General features: G+C 33.4%; 2 protein-coding genes and 1 long non-coding RNA gene across 6 annotated transcripts in view; 1 reads left to right on the top strand and 2 right to left on the bottom strand.

Moving 5' to 3' along the window:
- On the bottom strand, window positions 5,262–13,047 carry LOC109352182 (carotenoid 9,10(9',10')-cleavage dioxygenase 1). Of its 2 annotated transcripts, none has more exons than XM_019594047.1 (14): window positions 12,755–13,047; window positions 12,171–12,241; window positions 11,909–11,923; window positions 10,834–10,945; window positions 9,982–10,081; window positions 9,559–9,621; window positions 9,248–9,363; window positions 8,987–9,166; window positions 8,252–8,390; window positions 7,760–7,877; window positions 7,570–7,671; window positions 7,103–7,354; window positions 6,801–6,912; window positions 5,262–5,442 (listed from the first exon to the last, which is right to left on the bottom strand). In XM_019594047.1, the coding sequence occupies exons 1-14, from the start codon at window positions 12,965–12,967 to the stop codon at window positions 5,413–5,415; spliced, it is 1,623 nt and encodes a 540-aa protein (XP_019449592.1). In that variant the 5' UTR covers window positions 12,968–13,047; the 3' UTR covers window positions 5,262–5,412. The 2 variants fall into 2 exon arrangements, with proteins under 2 accessions (XP_019449592.1, XP_019449591.1); XM_019594046.1 differs by having other exon boundaries at window positions 8,987–9,171; window positions 9,253–9,363.
- LOC109352185 overlaps window positions 12,219–20,800 on the top strand; it is a 13,815-nt gene continuing 5,233 nt past the window's right edge. The window contains exon 1 of the long non-coding RNA XR_002108339.1: window positions 12,219–12,260. This is a non-coding gene — a long non-coding RNA (uncharacterized LOC109352185). The remainder of the gene's footprint in view (window positions 12,261–20,800) is intronic.
- LOC109352183 (nuclear transcription factor Y subunit A-1-like) overlaps window positions 15,280–20,800 on the bottom strand; it is a 5,726-nt gene continuing 205 nt past the window's right edge. The window contains exons 2-7 of one of the 3 annotated variants that reach the window (XR_002108338.1): window positions 20,012–20,263; window positions 19,130–19,245; window positions 18,790–18,861; window positions 17,764–17,928; window positions 15,832–16,284; window positions 15,280–15,724 (exon numbers count right to left, since the gene is read on the bottom strand). Coding sequence is in view for 1 of the 3 variants with exons in the window: in XM_019594048.1 (XP_019449593.1) it covers window positions 15,883–16,284; window positions 17,764–17,928; window positions 18,790–18,861; window positions 19,130–19,245; window positions 20,012–20,249 (993 nt within the window). In the remaining 2 variants the exon portion in view is untranslated. Of the gene's footprint in view, window positions 15,725–15,831; window positions 16,285–17,763; window positions 17,929–18,789; window positions 18,862–19,129; window positions 19,246–20,011; window positions 20,267–20,800 lie in introns of all 3 variants that reach the window. The other 2 variants (XR_002108337.1, XM_019594048.1) reach the window with 2 other exon arrangements.

Below are 20,800 nucleotides of genomic sequence, written 5' to 3'. Positions count from 1 at the left end.
ATTGAGTCTAACGATGTAGACTTGAATGAAATGAAATTCCCTTTTAAATTAAGGAATAGTAGGGACACAACAACTAGTAACATACTTGTGATTAACAATAATGATAATAACACTGGGTTATAAATAGAACCTAGAAGAAGTAAGAGAACGAGGACTGCTGGAGAGTATGGACTTGATTATATGGTCTATACATTGAAAGATGATCCATCAACTCTCCAAGAAGCTTTGACTTATTTGGATACTGATTTGTGGCAATAGGCCATAAAAATGAAATGAATTCTCTAGAGTCTAACAAGACCTGACATTTAGGTGACTTGCCTTCTAGTTGCAAACCTATTGATTGTAAGTGATATTGAAAAAGAAACTAAAACCTGGTGACATAGTGAATAAATACAAGGCTCGCCTTATAGCTAAGGGTTTCAGGCAAAGGGAGAATGTAGCTTTCTTCGACACATTTTCACCGGTTACTAGAATAACATCTATTAGATTACTAATTTCGCTCGTTGCGATACATAATTTATTAGCACATCAAATGGATGTTAAGAGTGCTTTCTTAAATAGTGATTTGGAAGAAGAAATCTATATGGAACAACCTGAAGGTTTTCTAATACATAGGCAAGAAAATAAGGTTTGCATGTTAGATAAGTTGTTGTATTGTCTTAAGCAAACACCTAAGCAGTGACATGAAAAGTTTAACGACTTAATGATCTCGAATTAGTTTAAGGTGAATGAAAGTAACAAATACATTTATTATAAATCAGAAAATGACATTTGCACTATCATATGTCTATATGTAGACGACCTACTCATATTTGGTTCCAACATTCATGTTGTGAATAATGTGAAATCATTGTTGTGTAACAACTTTGATGTGAAAGACCTTAGAGAGGCAATTGTAATCTTTGGTATAAAAATTATTTGGTCAAAAGAAGGAATTTCTTTGGATCAATCTCATCATGTGGAAAAGATCTTAAAGAAATATAAATATTTTGATTGTAAACCTGCTAGCACACCATATGATCCAAGTGTAGAAGGAATTTCTTTGGAGTATGCTAGCATCATTGGTAGCCTTCGGTATGCCATTGATTGCACTAGACCTGATATTGCATATGTTGTGGGATTATTAAGCATGTTTACAAGTTGACCTAGTATGGAGCATTAACATGTTATAGAAAGGGTAATGAGATACCTTAAGAAAACAATGAACCTTGAATTACATTACCAAATATTTTCAGTTGTCCTAGAAGGATTCATCGATGTTAATTAGAATACTATTTTAGATGATTCTAAAGCTACCAGTGGCTATATATTTAGAATATCTGGTGAGACTATTTCTGGGAAGTCAAAGAAACAGACTATTTTGGCTCAAGTCACTATGGAAGCTGAGATAATAACTAGCAATAGCTAGTGAAGAAGCAAGTTGTCTGAGAAGCTTGCTTGCGGAGATTCCCTATGAAAAAACCGATTCCAGCTGTGTTGATTCATTGTAATAGTACAATGGCTATTGCAAAAATTGAGAACCGCTTTTATAACAATAAGAAACGACAAATTCATCGTAAGCATAACACTATTAGACTATTTACAACATTTGTTAGAGTGGATCGTGTACGCACTGAGTTAGCAGATCCTTTGACGAAAGGACTAGCTAGAGAGAAAGTCTATAATACTTCTCATAGTATGTGACTATTTCCCTTAGAACGAGGATCACTCATGGATGGTAACCCGACCTAACTGACTGGAGATCCCAAGAAATAGGTTCAATGGGTAATAATAAGTCGTGAAGTGATATGAGAATGAACATGCTATAAAATTATGAGAAGCATGATTCCTGTAGCATATGTAAGGATGAGTTAAACTCTTAATGAGAACTATACTCTAATTGGAGTGGAGTACCTAGGCTACATGAGTACTCTTAATAGACCCACCTATGTGAATGTGGAAGTGGGGGCCGCTTCCTATGAAATTTTGTGGCATAAATTTCTAGAGCGTTCACTATACTAGGATAGATGTGCATGACCTTTAACGCACAAACTTTACATAATACACTTTTGAAAATGTTGTGTATGGTTTGATGTCAGAGATAGAGTTCAAGATTATGAGTCACTCGAGTAAAATCTGGATCTTATTACTATGCAAAGGTTCAAGTCGCATGACACCTTTGTTTATGCACAATCTTACTGAGACCACAAAAATTCCCGGAAATCATTTTTTAATTTCAAGTGGGGATTGTTGGAATTTGTTGAAAGAATGATGTTTTGAAGTAAAATGAAAAAATTCACTAGTCTCACTTTGCTTGGAGGAATGAAGTTGAAAGGCTTTATTTTATAAGCCTTAAGTTGCGGCCCGACATTCTTTTTAATAAAATATTTATTTAATTTTTTGGAGCCTTTGGGGCTTGAACCGTGTGTTAACATGCAACAAAGAAAGAGTCGTTGGAGGAGATCTCGACCATTATGATAGAGCCGTTGATAATAGAACCGTTGGTAAAAGAGCCGTTAGAAAACCGTTGGAGGACTCAGGCTATAAATAGAGGTCCATTCTCTCATTATAATTTGCACCAAGTTAAAGGTGTTTATCTCTCAACTTCTCTTTCTTCCCCTTATATTCCACCGACGCATTTCCTGCAACTTTCTCCCTCTTTCTTTCCATGACACTTGAGAATTGACACAGATAGCCAAAGTGGGAATTTCGAGAACTGACACTAGTAATTAGTATTGTGGAAAAGGAATTGACACGAGTAGTCATACTGTGGGAATTCGAGAATTGGCACTGGTAGCCATATTGTGGGTGTATTCGAGAGCAATTCTTAAAGTACAGTAAGAAATCGTATAAAAGAGAATTGGATTGTTTTATCCTGGAGATGTCATTGTTGATAGTCTGTTTGCACAATTTTAGCAGTACCATGAAATGTCTTAAAAAGAGCAACATGGTTGCGATTCAACCAGTAACGATTATTTCGTGTCATTCAAAATTGTTGCGAGCTACGATAGCAACAATATTGAATGAAGATATATAGTGGATGTGTGACTTCCTTTTTAGAAAAATCCATGAATGGTAACATTGATGTGGATCTTAGCACTACTTCCTAGCTTATTACCCATTATTCCAAGCAACCTTTCCTGGTTTATTTGTAAGTTATTCTTGTAACGTTAATCTATACTATTAATAAAGGGAAAACACAAAATAACCACTCATCATGGTGTAATTTGTGTTTTCCTATTTTGTCCTCAATATCTTTTTATTTTTGTACCAAAAAACCCATATAATATTATTTTTTTATTTTATCCTTATTATCTTCTTATTTTAAAAGTGTATTTAAAAAATTGAATATTAGATTAATTGAATAAATTCAACCGTAAATTTAGCGCAAAAAATTATATTTGAATTTATAAAATACAAACTATACATTACAAACGATAGGAAAGCGGGTTGACAGGCACAAGAGTGCATGTCAACACGCTAGTATAAATAATGTTGCAAATATATTGTGTATATATATAATGTTGCAAATTGCTTTTACTACTGGAGAAAAAAAATATATACGCAGTATAATATAATTTTATATTGTTACTATATAATTTACAAGTCATATTTATTTATCATTCATACTTAAATAAAAGTAACACAAATAAACGATGAATATTAGATTGACCATATATAAATTCTATCAATGCATAATATCATACTCTTACTACAAACCCTCGAGAATCAATTTATTTCTTACCTAAAAAGTTGAAAAAAATACCATTAGTTATAAAAAAAATGTTTAACGACACACAATTACTGGAAGGGTGATAGGGACACTTAACAAATGTTATGGGGTGAATACACCTTTTTCAAAATGTTTAAGAATAACTTCCAGAGGACCCAAATGTTGTGGGTATAAAATGTAATTGTTCCTTTAGAAATCATATCATTTACACTAATGTGGGTTTAAGATAACTGCACAATCAAAATATTTTAATAATAATTTGAAGTATATAGTTTTTGTATGGTCGACCTCTCTCACATAGAATCAAATTAGATTTTAGTAATACATATCCCTTCAATTCTCCTCCACATATTTGATATATACTTAAACCTCATATCTTATTAAACAACCTCACATGGTCTGCTTTGTCATTCTCCATTGAAACTTCACATCTAACTCTCAAATTCTACCATTAAAGGTATAATTTAATATTGTTTAGCATTCAAGTTTATGAAAATAATTCTTCTATGTTTCCTTCTTTCTTTTCCTCTATCCTTTATAAACCTATATATGTTTCACCCACTTCCCTAGTGCTACATTTAAATATACTAATTGTTGGGTATTCTAAGTGTAAATGAAGAAGTTTCACATTGGGCAAAAATGGATGAGTTAAAGAGCATATAACTGGATGGACCCATAGACCTAATGTCTTAAGGTTTTGGGTCAAAATGTGGTGTCAAACCTACTTATATGTTTCTTTCACTTAGCCATAGAGGAGTGTTGTAACCCATGGATGAAGATATCCCAACAAGTGATCAGAGCCGATGGTCTGACGGCTCAACGGAGTATTGAAGCGACAAGTGGTCAGTAGATCCATGTGTCAAAAGTCTTCATGAAGAGAGGTCAAGGCGACGTGTTCCGTTGATGAAAGAATAAGCCAACAACGGGACAAGTAGATAGAGAGCTTTGGTGTATCCAATAATCGGATGAGAATTCACACTTGAGGAGGAGATGTTGGGTATTCCAAGTGTGAATGAAGAAGTCTCACATTGGACGCACTTATATGCTTCTTTCACTTAGCCAATGAAGAAATGTTGTAACCCATAGATGAAGATCTCTCGCACTAATATGATTAGCATTTAGCAGCAGTACAAATATAATTAACTGAGGCATTGAACAAAGACTTAACTAAGTTAAAGTGGTATTCTAGGCTAACTCTAGAGTGTGGGAAGTGATGGCTGGACCAATGAGCCTATTGATCCAAACTAGTTATGTGAGTACAGGCAGTAACTTCTTCCCTTGAATCCAGAGATCCATAATCTCTGGGCCGTTCCAATTATGAAATGGTTATATTCAAGTTTGGAACCATATTTAGTTAACATTTTGTTAACTCAGCTTCTACCCTTTTATTAGAAACATCTTTCAATTCATAATGTTTGAAGCATTCTATCTTAAAACTTCTTTTTACATTCTTAAAATAAAATGGAGTTTAAATATACTTTAAACATTAAGAAATAGAGCTAAAATACTATGGATGAAGATCTAAAGAACTGAGTAAAGCAAACTACCATGATAAATTGGAAAAACACTTCATTATTATTTTATAATAATTATGTACTGTAAAAAGATTGTGTCACGCTGATAGTGGATATATATAGTACAGAATTGCCAAATTACAGAAAGATGTGAACACATATTGAGCACAGTGGCTATCAACTCTCTCAGAGTTTTGCCTGTTCTTGCAGTTGGTCCTGCACACAGAGACATGAAAAAAATTAGCACTGTGCATTTTTTTCTAAAATAAAGGGAAGGAAAATGAAGTAAATATAATAGGATAGTGTAGTGTAAACAACAGGTCTTAGTCTTTTAAAACAAAAAGAGGTAACTTATCATTGAGTCAGTCAATTGAATGATCAAACATATGCTCCCTGATCCATTTAAAGTACCATTTGGTATAAGAATTAAAAAGATAGAAGGCTACAAAAGCAAGAAGTAATACTTTATCATCTTCATTCAATTTCCTTTGGTTGAGACTTAAGAGGTTTTGAAGTATAAGAACAAATCTAGAAAAGCAACAAGCAACACTTCATTGCTATGTCATTATGTCACTAATTATGGACCAACTTTTTCACATCAAATGAGTCTTAAATGAATTAAGAGGATGAACTTGGCACAATAGTGAAGCTGTTACTTAATGACCATGAGGTCACGGTTCAAATTCTGTAAACAATATCTCCTCTTGCAAGGGTAAGGCTGCATACATTTATCGTCTTTAGACCCGACTAAGTGGGAGACTCGTGCACTGGACTGCCTTTTTTACACTTAAATGAATTGGAGAGAGAATAAGGCAAGATTTCTGCTCCATTGGATACAGGACTGATTGAACTATAAGAACAAACAAGAAGATAGTTGCCCTTTTTTAAGCTTTGTTAAGAATTAAGATGTCCCTTTATTAATGAAGAAAAGGAAAGATTTAACAACAAGTTAAAGAAATATTTTTGTTGGTAGAAAAATGGTAGCATCTAATGTTTTCCAAATGTTAGCTTGTCCTGGTTTGCCTTAATTTTGAAATTCAGGGACCATCTATTCAACAAGATTGATGCTTTAGAAAGAGTTTTTCTATTGTGTGCCCATTGACATGTCTCAGAAAACAGCCAGTTTTCATAGAGAAATTTATGCATTAATTTTGAATTTCATATCAAGTTTTCCTACACATGTGCCGCACACAATAGAGAAAAACAATTTTAGAAAATACCAAACAAGTGAAGTTACCAACTTTTTGGTGCCTGTCAATTTTCCCTGCCATGCAAATTGCTTATGGGATGTTTGACACAGACAAAGACTGAAGTAAACAGATTTACTTAAAGTAAACACATTTGGTTTTATTTTCTAAAAAATGGTAAACAAAAGGTGAAAATGAAAACAAAAGTATTCTTATGGAATCTCCACTTTCATAGCATTGTAGCTTTAGTAGCATTACCATATTTCAGTGTAATGTTTCTATAATAACCATGTGAAGGTGCTTACTAAATGAACATTCCAATTAATGTGGTAGAAAGAAAGAGAACGAAATACAATGAAAAAAAAAACAATTTCAAGGGACACAAACCTCTGTCACAAAGAAGGCATGGAAACCATATGGAACTCTATGAGGCAATTCAATAATAGCAACAGGATCTGCCGACATTGTTTTTGCATCGATGACATGTACAAATGATTTTCTGCAGTGCATTAATTTGAATTCATACTTAGACGTTTCTCTTTTCAAAATGACATTATGAAAATTCCATGTCATAGTAATTGATATAGAGAAAACTGGCCATTACAGTCACAGCTCAGGGTGATAACAATTTATACATATAAAATAATTTTCATAATTCACTGCTAGAAGTTTGTAGAAGAAAGTGATACCCGGTATTCTCGTCATGAACGAAAAAGATCAAGTATCCATCATCTTCTTCAGAATTGGTGCCAGGGACACGCGGGACATAAATAGCCTCAGAACCAAACCTCCCTGGCCCTAAGTCATATAGACCTTGAACATTTCCTCCAACTTCAAGCTTTGTTTTTTCAGAATCCGGTTTGGCATGCAAATCAAATTTAATAATACCGGTAACTTTTGCAATGCTGTCTAATGTGGTTCCATATACATATTGCTGCTTCCTGATTTTGAAAATGACAGTAAATACAAGTGATGGAAGAAAAGCATAAGCTAACTTTGTTGAAGTTCTGACTCCATCTTAAAAAAAAATTTGGAAAGCACATTTAGTAGCACTGTCATATTATTTTCTGATAAGGTCATAGGAAAAACAAAGGTGACTATGGAAATTACAACTATACTACCGTAAATTTGCTCAACGTGGAAATAATAAGCTCACCTTCCAGTGTAACTTTCATTCACTCTAGGAAAATCTACAGCAGATGCTGATAGTTTCTTTTGAGAAGCTTCACCAGTTTTTATGTTAAATCTCATTTCGTACCTGGAAAGAGTAGTCAGTATATGTAAACAAAGAACCACCATACAGTAAAAATTGTTCCACTAATTCATATATGAATGAGACTTTTTACAGTTCATTTGAGAAATTTTCAAGCTTTTCCTTGGCAGCTCCGTTGACCATGTCCAAATCTGGATTCTCAATGCGGCACGTGATCAGAACAACTTCATCCTCCTCCTCCCACGCATTGGCTAGAGGAAGAAAAAATAAATAAAAAGTAATACAGAAGGTTAAGTAGGCAAGTCAATCAGCATTGAAGAATTTTAAGCACAGCTTGAAGCTGTTTTATAAACAAAAGCTTATGTATATTACAGATACTGCTCCTGTTATATCATACAGTGATTTGTATGTTACTTCAAGGAGTTTTAAAGTTGAACATCACCGCAATTCAAAAAACTAAGTACTTTTCTATGAGTTGGCAGGGAAAATCCATCATACTAAACTTACTACTCAATTTTGTTACTAAGCACTTCAGTTTTATGGATCATTGATTTTTACTGATTCGTCACTTCAGAATATCAACCAAATTTTTAAATTAAGGATAAAGAAAAACAAATGAACACACCGTTGTGGAAAATGAAGCAGTTTGGAAGTTCAAACCATCTAATATGCTTCTCGTCCTTAGCATACCGAGGTAGAACACCAAAACGAGCTTTCTTGGTTGAATCAAATGTGAATATCAGTGTGTTCTTCTTCACCATATCCTGAAAATTGGATTCCAATCTGTCATAATATTGGCTCAACAATGCAAAATTCATAATTGTCATCTCATCAATTGATGCCACAAGTCAATAGACTCAATGCCATTAAAGCATTCTTGCCGAAACACCCCTCCATCCACACGAAAAGAAGCTCACAAAAAAATAAACCTATTGCCCACACCCACTATATTCACTGTAACAGTAATTTGGAGTTCCCTACTTAGAGTCCCACACTACGTACATTTTATTTAAAGATCGCTAAAAAAGTAAGAAAATAGTGTCAAGAACCAACTATGTCAAGAAAGCTTAGAAATAACTTATATTATATTTATTGTCCCTTCATACAAAAGCCTTTTAAAGCATGGGCCTACTTTTATATGGTCAAAATTTTAATTAACTAATAGAATGAGATAGAAAAAATTGATCTTTACCATTTAAATAATCTTTCAAAAAAAAACTATAAAGAAAATGCAATTTTAATAATCAAATATCCCAAAATAAGATCAGTTTCACAATTTCAACAACAAATTTGGTATTCTTGAACTATTTAATTAGCAAAGTACTCTTGTAAGTTTATAAGAATAGAAAACTTGTAATACCTTTGGTCTAAAATACAGAGGAAGATCCATGAATATTGCATAATTCTCTGTGATGGCAAAATCATGCATCATGACGGGCTCTGGTACTGTTATGGGTACAGGATCATGCATATAACCATCCTTTGAAATTACTCTGTATGTGACATATGGTGGTGTATGTGAATAGCCGAATGTAAACATCTCACCTGCATACTCGATATTCATGGGTTAGAATAACTATTCCATTAAAGTAGTCAACTTAATTACATATTTGTAGATAACTTCACCAGTAAATGGGTCGACTTTTGGATGAGCAGTGAAGGAATGGCTCAATCTCTTGTCGTAATCTAGCAAGCCAAGTGTCTGCAAATCACCATCTTCAATAACTTTAATAACATCTGCAAAATTCAAAATGAAACTATTTCAGTCCTAAACTAGAAGAGAGTAAATACATCTGATCCATACATAATTGATGAGGGACACAACAGATGAATCTTTTTGATCTCTTTATTATATTCAGTCAATGGCATCTCGGGTAAAATCAATAAGTTTATATATCTTCCAAGAATAAAACAGATAGGAATTTTACTTACAGGGTTTATCTGCTTCTGAGAGTGCTAGAAGCTTCCCATGGTGATAAACAAGAGCTGTGTTAGCTGGCAGAAATTAGAGTAGGAGCACAAGTTAGTTTCAGCTCTGTAAGAGCTGAATTTTCGTTGTTAAAAAAACCATAATATGATGCCACCAAAATATGTATATTAGCAACGGATGAGTATCAGGTAAAGCATTCTCCATTCATTGTAGACAAGAAAAATGAAGGACTACTTCAAAAATCGAATGATGAATTAGATATTTGCAATATACTTTGTAAAGTACCAAACTGAATAGAAGCCCTGACATAATGTAACACACATGTAATCTTCAAATGGGACAATAAGAAATACTTTTCGAACTGAATAGCATTTATGTTTTCTCAGAACAATGGATTCGAAAACGTATTACATAGCATAATTTACCTGTTGAATTTCCATAAGAAATATCCAGTACTTTAAACTTAGCTCTTAAAATTTGCATGTTGACCATTAACAGTCCAAATAGACCCTTGAGATCTCCGATCTGTAAATTAAATATAAGAAGCTAAGTTTATATTGGGAATCTATAAATAAATAAAAACTAGTACTTTTTTCACTATGCTTTTCCACATTCCTGTTCTTTTAGTTGATCATTATTCCGACCAATACACAACAAAAATATGGGTACAGAGAACGAGATGTAAAAGAGAATATATAAGGAAGCAACTGGTAACACTAATCTTGCAGCATATAGTCAATTGGAAGCTAACTTCTATAAGTTCACAATTAAGAAAAAGGGATTAAAAAGATTCATATTATGTTTTTGAAACTTCATCAAACCACTGTATCAATGAACTATGTAAACATACTTTGGTTTGCATGTTTCTTAAGTGATTAAGCTTTTTAAGGGGGAATTGCTCCATTCCAAGGTTATCAGAGCATGACACATGAATTAGTGAGGGCTAGAAAGCTCACAAAAGTGAGAGATACTGATCATTTACAGTATCTGAAGCATAATTGCGTTGATCAAAGAGCGATAAGTTTAAATGGTTCAGCAAAATAACTACAGAAACCACTGATAAAAACTAAATTTGCAATGTGACTTCTCGGATCATGTATAACTAACAACAAATTGTACGCCAAAAAAAACTACTACAACACAACTAACTTTTTACCACAAATGTATTTGAGTCCGCACAATAAAGCAGTCAATCACTTATTCAAACAAGTAATGCAGGAAATGGTACATACTGCTGCAGACAAAAGATTAAAGATAATTTCAATATAATATCACACCTTCATAAATTTGGAGCCTCCGAAGTATTCTTCTTGTTTAAGACGAGAAGTTCTCACAAAACGGGAAACATATGTAGCTTTTCCATCTTTCACACGCAAACCATGAATCATTCTGCAATTCAGTGATATCCAATATTATCCCTATGGTGAACCTCCATCCATTGTTTTTTCAAATTGTGATGTGTCATGTTTATCTAAGTCTACTGCATAAATAATGGTCTGGTACATCATTACTTAACAAAATAATTGGATGAACAGATGCCAAAGTGAAAAAGGGCAGCCCGGTACACAAGACTCCCACCTAGTGGGGTCTCGGGAAGGTAAATGTAAGTGACCTTACTCCCGCAACCGAAGAGGCTGTTTCCAGGATTTGGACTACAGTTTAAATAGACTAAAATATAAGGATTAAAAAATTATTACTTAAATTATTTAAATAAAGATTGGGAAACTTCCGAAGAACATATTATAAGAAATTAACATAATCTTGAAATTAACCGCACCGTAATAAGATGCACTGCTCTGAACTTTGAGGACTGAACGTGACCCAAATATTACTAATACCTTATTGAATTACTGGTTAGTGATTAACTAAATGAGCATTCTTACAGTTAACCAAATGAGCATCTTATATATAATGAAACATAGATAAAGCAAATACAGATAGAAAGAAATGAAAAAGGGAAACCTTAAAAAGTACTCATAAGAATGCAAGTAACATCCTAGAGAATCTGGTTAAGCAGTTCCAATAGAACTGGGATCATAATTAGGAACTACATTGCAATCATTGATCCAAATTGACATTACGTCAGATTAATGACCACATATTCAACAGATGTCATGAAAATGATTAATCAAAATGCAAAAGAAGCATTCAGCCAAAAAAGAAAAGAAAATATTTCGATTGAAGTTTAATGCTCGTGAATATTCCCTAGCTTTTGCAATAATAAGATCCAGTAAATAGAACATTCATCCTTCCAATTCTATAATCATATGCAGTCACTCTACAGACATGAAAATTCTTCTTTACCAAACTCGAAATAACTATAAGTTTGTGCAAAGGATGAGAAATACACACCCATCTCCATCAAACCTGCAAAAACAGATAAGGAAAACATGGTATAAGCTTAAAACTCCACAATAAGAAGACACTTCTATTTTTAAAATTCAGATAAACTAAAAAAGCTCCATATCAATATCCAAACTTCCCACAAAAATTAAAATAGGAAAAACAACAACTTTATATTGATGAGCTATATGGGTCACCAAGATATGTATTTTCAAACAAAATTTGTGCAACACCCCATAATATACAGTTCAAACATACAAAAGAACTTTACCAGTGATATCCAGCCACAGGAGAAAACTTTGGATTTGGTCCCACCCTGACAAACTCTCCATTCAAGCAATCCTGCAATACACTTACAATGGTATGTCATTTTTTATACTTCTCTGGTCAACAAAAAAATGACCGATTAAATTAAGAGTGTAATATCTATATACAGTCTACATCATCCATCATTCATGCGATTTGTATTACTCATACTTAAAGTCAATAATGATTTAATATGAATGAAAAAACTCTTATTACACTATTGGCCTATCCATTTTCTATCTCTTTTAAATTAAATCAGAAGAGACAACCCTTTCATGAATTATATTTTTATTCATCATAGATACAGTTTTTTTTCATTAAATTGATATTAACATTCAAAGTAAAAAAATAGATAAACAACACCCCAATAAATGATGCACAATACCCATGATAAAAATCATAAAATAATTAACAGACATATAAACAAAAGGTATTAAAAAAGTATCAAAGTATCCAATACACTTGTCAAATAAAGATTCAACAACCATATTGAAAAATCAATGCTTGATAAGATAAACATATCCTAAATTCAATTGTAATAGTACTAACCGGGAGGTACCCTATAACAGGAAGATCCTTAGTGGGAGGTGTCTCATCAGGCACAGGTGCAAAATTACCAGCAAGGTAATGATGTGGCAATGAAGAATCATAGAACAACTTCACCACCACTTTTTCTAACAAATCAATCACTTTTGAACTGAACCCTTTACTGGGTTTTGGTTCCACCTTCACTATCTCACTACTCTTCTTCTCTTCCTCCATGGTGGTGTGATGCCAGATGCAAAAGCTTTAATTTTTATGTAAATAAATAGTAAGAAAATGGAATGGAATTATCTATTAGACTATGGTTGGTTTTGTTCAATGGTTCAGTTTCAATAATGGATTAATTGGCCAAGCCACTGCCACGCCCGCAACATTTTTTATACAACGTAGGTGTTCTGAATTATTGTCACATGTGTGTTATCGATTTTAAAAAACATTTGAAATTTATTTACTTTTTTTTATATTCAATTCTTTTCTATTCTAAGAGAAATGTATATAATTATTATTAGAGTAAATACACATACATTTCAGTGTTTCATGTTTTTCGACCATACCAATTTTAATGCTCAAATTAATTATTTTTCACATATTTTACAACATATGATAGAAACTAATTTGATCATCGGGAACTATTTTGACATCAAATGATATTACTCTTATTATTAGATTTTAGCATATACAATATATTGCAAATATTTGGATGATGAGAGAGTATGATGGTGAGACATGGACCAATAGGTGCTAATAGTTACACATGGTTACTACTTATAGTGTTATGGAGTTTGTTTCGTTGTAAAAGACTCCTATAATAATAATAATGAGTGGGAAAGTTTTATAAAATTATTTTTCATCATAGTCATCAATTCTACGTACATCTAATGATTTAGATTTACACACTAATTCAAACTATTAGATTTCTATAGAATTGAAAGCTAGAATGAGAAGTAAGTTTAAAAAACTTATTCTTAGATTAATTACATCTCTCCTCAATGATAATATAAAAAATGACAAATTGTATAAAATTGGATAATGTATCATAGAACGGGTAACATGATCTTCTTGCTTATATTTTGTATGTACAACATTTGCTGTCTATGCCTCTTCTGTAGCCATCTCACTGATTGAGTTTGTTTTATCTTTGTTGAAAATGAAGTTTGTTTTACTTTTTTTCACAAGTCTAGTTACTGCTACATAAGAAGTTTGCAGATTTTGCTGCATAAGAATCCAAAATGCTTAAGGGAATGCTTTTGGACCCATCAAGTTTGGTGCATGACAGCTTATGTAGACAATATATCATGTACCTGGAAGGAACCCTTGTTCCTAATTTGTATTTATGCTTGTTCTATACATCATTTTGAAAGCAATGTGAGGCTCACTTTTTAACTCTTCATAGTGTGTACTAGAGATTCTTCTTGTCTATGTATTTGTTTATATTTAATTATTTATAATAATAATAAACTTGGGAACTTAATGTTCACAAATGAAAACGATTGGTTCACATTGAAATAGAAATTTAGTCCTTTGACATGTATTGTGCAATGTAGCACTATGTCAATTTTAGAAATCCTTAGGCTTTGCTCAGTGCTATAGTTACTATTTTATGCTGTTTTTTTCAAAATTAAATAATTATCTAGTTATAAATGGGTCAAATTAATATATATATACTTGATTTTTCCCCATGCAATACACAATCGTTAAGGCCAGATAGCATTAACTAAGTTTGATTAAACTTGAAAGTTTAAATATATAAGTGCATCCACAATAACAAACAACGTCTTCATTCTTATTTCGACTCGTCATGAAATAAGAATAATATCTACTTTTTTCCTCACAAAATCTACATCTCTCCTCTCTTTTCCTTGGTTAAGAATAATCAAGAATTGTTCATATTTAAGAACAAAAATAAGAAAATAAGAATGACACAGTATAAAAGTGTTCTTATTATGTTAAGAAAACAAAGAAAATGATATATTCTCCTACTATATCCTCCTACCCACAAGAAGATGACATGTGTCACAATAAGATACTTTAATTATTAAATTAATGATTGAATTATAAATGACATGTGTCACTTTTTTATGGGTAGGAGGATTAGTAGGAAGATATAGCAACGCTTTACGAACAATTGTGGTTGCTGTAAGTACCTCAACAAGTGTTAACAGAGTCTAGAGACTTGCTTTGATCTTGAGATGGGACAACCCCTACCCTCAATGTTTATGTACTCTAAAAAAATTTCTTCTATGCAGTGTTTTTTTATTGGTAAATCATGTAATTGTATTAATAGGGTCAGAAAAACCATACAAAAACCACTCTACCTCAACCTCTACACAAGTGCCATCTTCTATGAAGGGTTCACTTACTGAAGTTTAAAAAAGTTAAGATGGAATGCTTGAAAGTTTCCCAAATAAGATGTAAAAAGACTCATTCTTAATCAATGGAACATTTCCTCCATGCAGATTTATTCACCAACTTTAAATTCATTCACTTCAACACTTCACACATTTATGAGCATGCAAGTGCTACAACAACAATAGGCTAGAAAATTTTCATATGGTTGCACAAAAGCATCCATGAAAAACTCCTACACACACCAATTAAGGACAATATATGGAAGGACAAATAGGGAAAAGGGAAGAAGGTTTACACATTGTGGAGTATGTGTCACACAAATTAGTTTACAGTTTAATCAACCTCCAAATCCAGTTTTAAACATTAACTTTCACCATTATATCAACTTAAAAAGTTCACAAACCAATGTTATTTTTTCTTTCTCTCTAATCCATTTAACAAGTGGACTTATGAAGGGAATAGGAAACAAGGGGAGACCAAACAAGGAGTGGATTGTACCATTAATCTTCCTTATTGATCTCACCACTTTGATCTAAGTAACTGAGCCAAGAATGAATTGCCTGAGAATTACTGTAACATAAGGGTGGTTTCCTCCAACTTGGATTAGACAAAGGCCTTCGTCTTTACCTGCAAGAGTGAGTAATTTAGTGACCTGTGATTATATTTCTCGAAAATCGAAGGTGCTCGATTATTTTGAAACTTAGGTAGTAATATATACTAAGAGTATTAAGTACCTAACTGTTACCATAGATGCCAGAGGGAAAACCACCAACTCCGAGGGAATGTTACTTTACAGCCCCGTTTGGGGCTCCATGCATGCGCACACTTTCCCTCTCTCTACCAAAGCAGTCTCCGTCTTTTTTTCCATTTAACTGTGAATAGTATGGTGATGAAAGACCATTGCCATCATGGTAACCAATGGTGAAACTCTGCACCTGATGCACGTCCTCAACTATGGACTGCGATGCACCGTAATGATCATTTGATGAGACGAGAAGTCCATTGTTGGTAACCAAATGTTGAGCTGCAGATGAGCTGCCAGATAATGTTACGGGGTTTGCACCATTATTGTTGCGTATGGTTCCGTCGGAACTGCTACCTTCAAGCTTCTTTGTATTGAGAAAGCGGCCTCCATTACCCCTTGCCCTTCTCAGTGCATGTAGGTGACGGGATTCATGCAGATACGGCTGCAAGAAATGAATGTTGAAACAAATATGAATATGATCTATTTTCTTAACAAAAATAGCAAGAAATCAAAGATATAAAATTAGTACAAAACACCTCACCCATGTTAGATTCAAATCACGGTGAAGCCCCCAAAAAAAAAAAGCAACATGGTCATAGGTGATATTTCCCTAGACTATAATCATGTTTACGGAAACAACAAATGCTAGGCTCAACAGTCAGCTCAACTTGTTTTCAGATAACTAGAATGATTAGAGTATCCTACTCACAGTATTCATTTAAACTTCCACTAAAAATGTTCCACCTAACCATCCACTATATGCCTCATGTTTTACGCTTAATTGTAAAACTTGAAAGTGTTTTGATCAATAACCCACTTGACCTTTATCCTCAACTCCTATCATCTCTCCGAGCCTAAGAAAAATCAAAACTTCCATCCAAAGTAATTTTGGCCCACAAAAGTAACTTGGAGGTTCCTTTGCAGGCCCCAGCAAATTTGAAAATTAATTTCAATGCAAAAGAAAACACAAGTCCTGGGTAAGACATATTGCAAAGAATAGACGGTTGTGTTGTTATGTTGCTAATTTTTGAATAGCATAACCCCTCATTTTCAAATACATAACCAAGATCTATGGTCAATGTTGCCAAATCTTCTATTTCTACATGATTCTTCCCTCTATTGCAACCATATCTTATGACGTGGAAACCGTCTAGGCAAAACTAATAATTCATGACGGTAATAATCTCGGAGTGGATGATTTCCTCACCGTAAAAAATAAGTAAAAGCAAAAGCACTGCTTTCATCCTCAAACAAACAATAATCATTTCCAAAGATTTTTATCTCCTCCTGTTTTCTATGCCTACCATCTCTCCTAGCACGAGATCTGATGCCTAGTTACATTCAAAATGAGTTTCTATTGAAAATTTGTCTCCAAATATTTTTATATCCTCCAAATTTGTCTCCTTTTCCTTTCTTTAATAATCATTTCCACCTAAAGGAATCTTAGCATAGACAATACTGAGAGTTCTCAATTTTGTCATTTTTCAGTATTGTCTTTTCCATCACATAGCCACAAGAAGCAGACCTAATTGAAAGCAAAATAGCCAAAGAAATCATGAAAATGAAACTAAAATCGGCAGTCCAGCATATAAAGCATGATAAATAATCTTCCATTGCCTACACCTACACATCATTCTGAGAATGATCGAATAGATTACCAGCACAAGAATGAAAGGCAAAAGAAACGAAATATGAAGCATAATGCAAGCCATAACATGGAATATGTTGAACCAAATCAAGCTAAGTTTTTCTTTCCAGTACAAGGAATGAAGGAATATGGGTGCACAAACTTCTACTAATCTAGTAGAAAATAACCTATTGCTTTAAACAAAATTTGTTTTTGCAGCTATTTTCCTTCATTTCGGTTTCATTGTAAAAAAAGCAGTGAACCCCTTCCTACTAATTTAGATATTAATCATACCTTTCTAGCTTTAATCACTTTCTTTTCGAGCTCAGCCTTAGCACGTGACTGCCTTCGCCTCAAAATACCATGATACTGCTTTGCATTAACATAAACAGGCTCCTCCTCCATTTCAAGTGGCAAAGCCATCCTAGTATGATGCATTCCATACAATTGAGGGTTTATCTAGAATCACGCCAATAGTTGTTAGGACAGGAGTGATTTGCCAAAAAAACAGTATTGCATTTACTTGATTAAAAAAGAATCTTAAAAACATAAAAAGCCTCACGAAAAATAAAGGGGAGAGAGTTTAGATTTAAATATATAAACAGAGAGTAAACCATCCTTAACGGAAATGCTACACCATCATAATGGAGACACTTACAGAATGTAATGGTAAGTAAAAGGAATTTTTAAATACATTTTTGGTTTATTTTTTTGCTTTAGTCCCTATTAGAACTTTATTCGCTTTTAGTCCCTAAAAATACAAAAACAACAGTGTACCGCACTATTTTGTATTACGGGGGCCTAAAAACAAATAGAATTTAAATCGTGGCTAAACCCAAAAATCGTCAGTTACATGGATCAACAACTTATGTAAACCTAAAAGGAACCACAACTTACAGCCCAAACCATTTCCATGCTCACTGTTATCGTTGCTGAAATGCTCAACTTCTTCAAAATGAATAAGTGATAAGCCATATTTTTGCACATACATGATTATTGTTTTATAACAACCCTTTTTCTGTCAAAAACAAATAATAGTGTTTTAATTTGTAAATAAGGCAGCATTATGCAAATATATAAAAAAGGGCGGTCCACTGCATGAGGCTTCCACTTAGTGGGGTATAGGAAGGGTAGATGTATGCAGCCTTACTCTCTCAAGTGGAGAGGTTGTTTCCGGGATTTGAACCTGTGACATTTTGCAAACATGTGTGCACATAATATCTATCCTACACTCCAAACAAAAGAAATAAACAATATCTTTTTTCCATGGATCAAAGGAGGGTTAGTTGTGGTTACTATAGAAAATCATAGTTAGCATACCATAGCTTGTTGCCCAAAATTAGTCAAGAGTCCACCATACTGTGCATCTGAATACGGATAAGATGTTAAAACCTGCATCATATGTTGAGAAAGCCTATAATCATTATTCTTACACCCAAAAATGTAGTACTAAGTGCCAGATTCTGTAAATCGGAGAATTTAAAAATAAGAAAGTAGAGAGACAAAGGAAAAGAAAAGTAACATAACATCGGAGAGATTTATTAGCTATAAACTGAAACTCCCAATTATAAACTAATAAAGGCGTACGCAATGTGTGACATCTGACTAAAGTTCACAGCATGCCTATCTATCATAGAAAAATGTTGTTTAAAGATCTTACAACTGAATGACCAACAAGTTCCATCAGGGAATTCGGACCAAGGTGTTTTCCCATGGTATATGGAGTTGAAGACAGAGCATGTTTGATGCTTTGGTGCTCTTTGGCAACATCCCCACCTGAAACCAATAAGAAGTGTTTCAATAAATATCATATTCATATACCATGCTAGTATATGTGCAAAGACACATTTAACTTTTGATGAATTCTACCATGTACCTCATGCACTTTCTTATCTAATTTATATGTCTGATTGACTCTTCTCCCTAATTTATAAAATGAAATAACATACATGTTTTCTTGCAATGTTCCCTACAAACGTGAGACACGCGTGTGCCAGAGGAACTTTGCATTTAACAAAAACAATTTACCAAGCAAAAGTCACCACCGGGAACACAAATTCCTCATTTTCAGGACAAGAATAACATCATTTTTAGTGATATTTCCCTCATAATTTTCTCTTAAAAAAGGGCACCCCGTGTGACCTCTAGGTCACAAAGCAAGTAACATGACTATTACGCCGAGGCTCACCCTCAATCATAATTTTCTTTTTATATGAAAATTAACCATTGACACATGGAGGTCATTGGAAACAATTGTGTTAAATGAGGAGGCAAAATGCTTTATTGTATTTTTTTTATTATTCCGAGAGATAAGTGTGATTGGTTTCGAAAATCAGGATAGTAAAGCAAATATTATCATAAAGTTATGTTAAGCATGCAGGTTAACATCAACTCAGTGTGGTAACATGGCTGATAAAACAAGTAACACAAGCATGCAAGTTACTCAAAGGAAAAATGTGTTTACAAAAAGAGAAGTAACAAAACAAAATTATTATCACATTTATAAAGTAAAAGTCTAATGAGATGCAAAAAATATAGACACCTGATTTATCAGCTCCAGGCTGCATCTGTTTATTGAAATCAAGCAGTGCCTCATTGGTCTCTGATTGAGCTACACCATTCATGACTGAGCCATTTAGCTGATCTGCTGAAGAAGATTTGGCTGCATTTTCCCTCACTCCCTGCCACCAAGGCTGAGACTGAGAGTAAATGGATGATTGAAACTGAATCTGCTCGCCACGGTCTACTTGCCAATCATCGGTATCTGGTTTTCCGGGCATCTTGACAGAAGTTTACCCTAGAACCAAGAACAGAATTACATTAATAAGACTCCAAAATCATAGGCACAAGAGCAAAGTGAAATTCCAAAAGGATAAAAAGTAACAAAGATGGTCAAGATTAAATAAATCCCAATCTGGTAACTGAATTGCAAAGGTGAAATAAAGGTAAGAAAGTTAAGACTTGAACAAGATTTGTGCTTTTGAACTAATTTGTGCCTACAAGTCAAAGAAAACTAATTTGAAGTCACACCCTCCATTCAATTAAGCCCAAAGACTTGAGCTTGAACAAAATTTGTGCTTTTGAACTGGAAATTTTGATTATTTATAGCACCCTTTGAAGTTCTATATTGAATGAGAACAAAGTGATAACTATCCATTTTCATCACTACACTGAAATACTCAAAAAATTACTCACAAGGTTACTTTTTTTCCCATGCTATCTTTCCTGCCAGCAAAACTTACATACTGAAAAGAAAATTCCCATTTCTCACACAAAAATCATAGAGAAAAACGAAAACAAGAAACACCCTTCAGAAAGTGCTAGTCAAATT

Source organism: Lupinus angustifolius, chromosome LG07 (assembly GCF_001865875.1).
Source record: "Lupinus angustifolius cultivar Tanjil chromosome LG07, LupAngTanjil_v1.0, whole genome shotgun sequence".
NCBI lineage: Eukaryota > Viridiplantae > Streptophyta > Magnoliopsida > Fabales > Fabaceae > Lupinus > Lupinus angustifolius.
The sequence above is the reverse complement of the archived record's forward strand: the minus strand, read 5'-3'. Positions and strand labels throughout refer to the sequence as shown.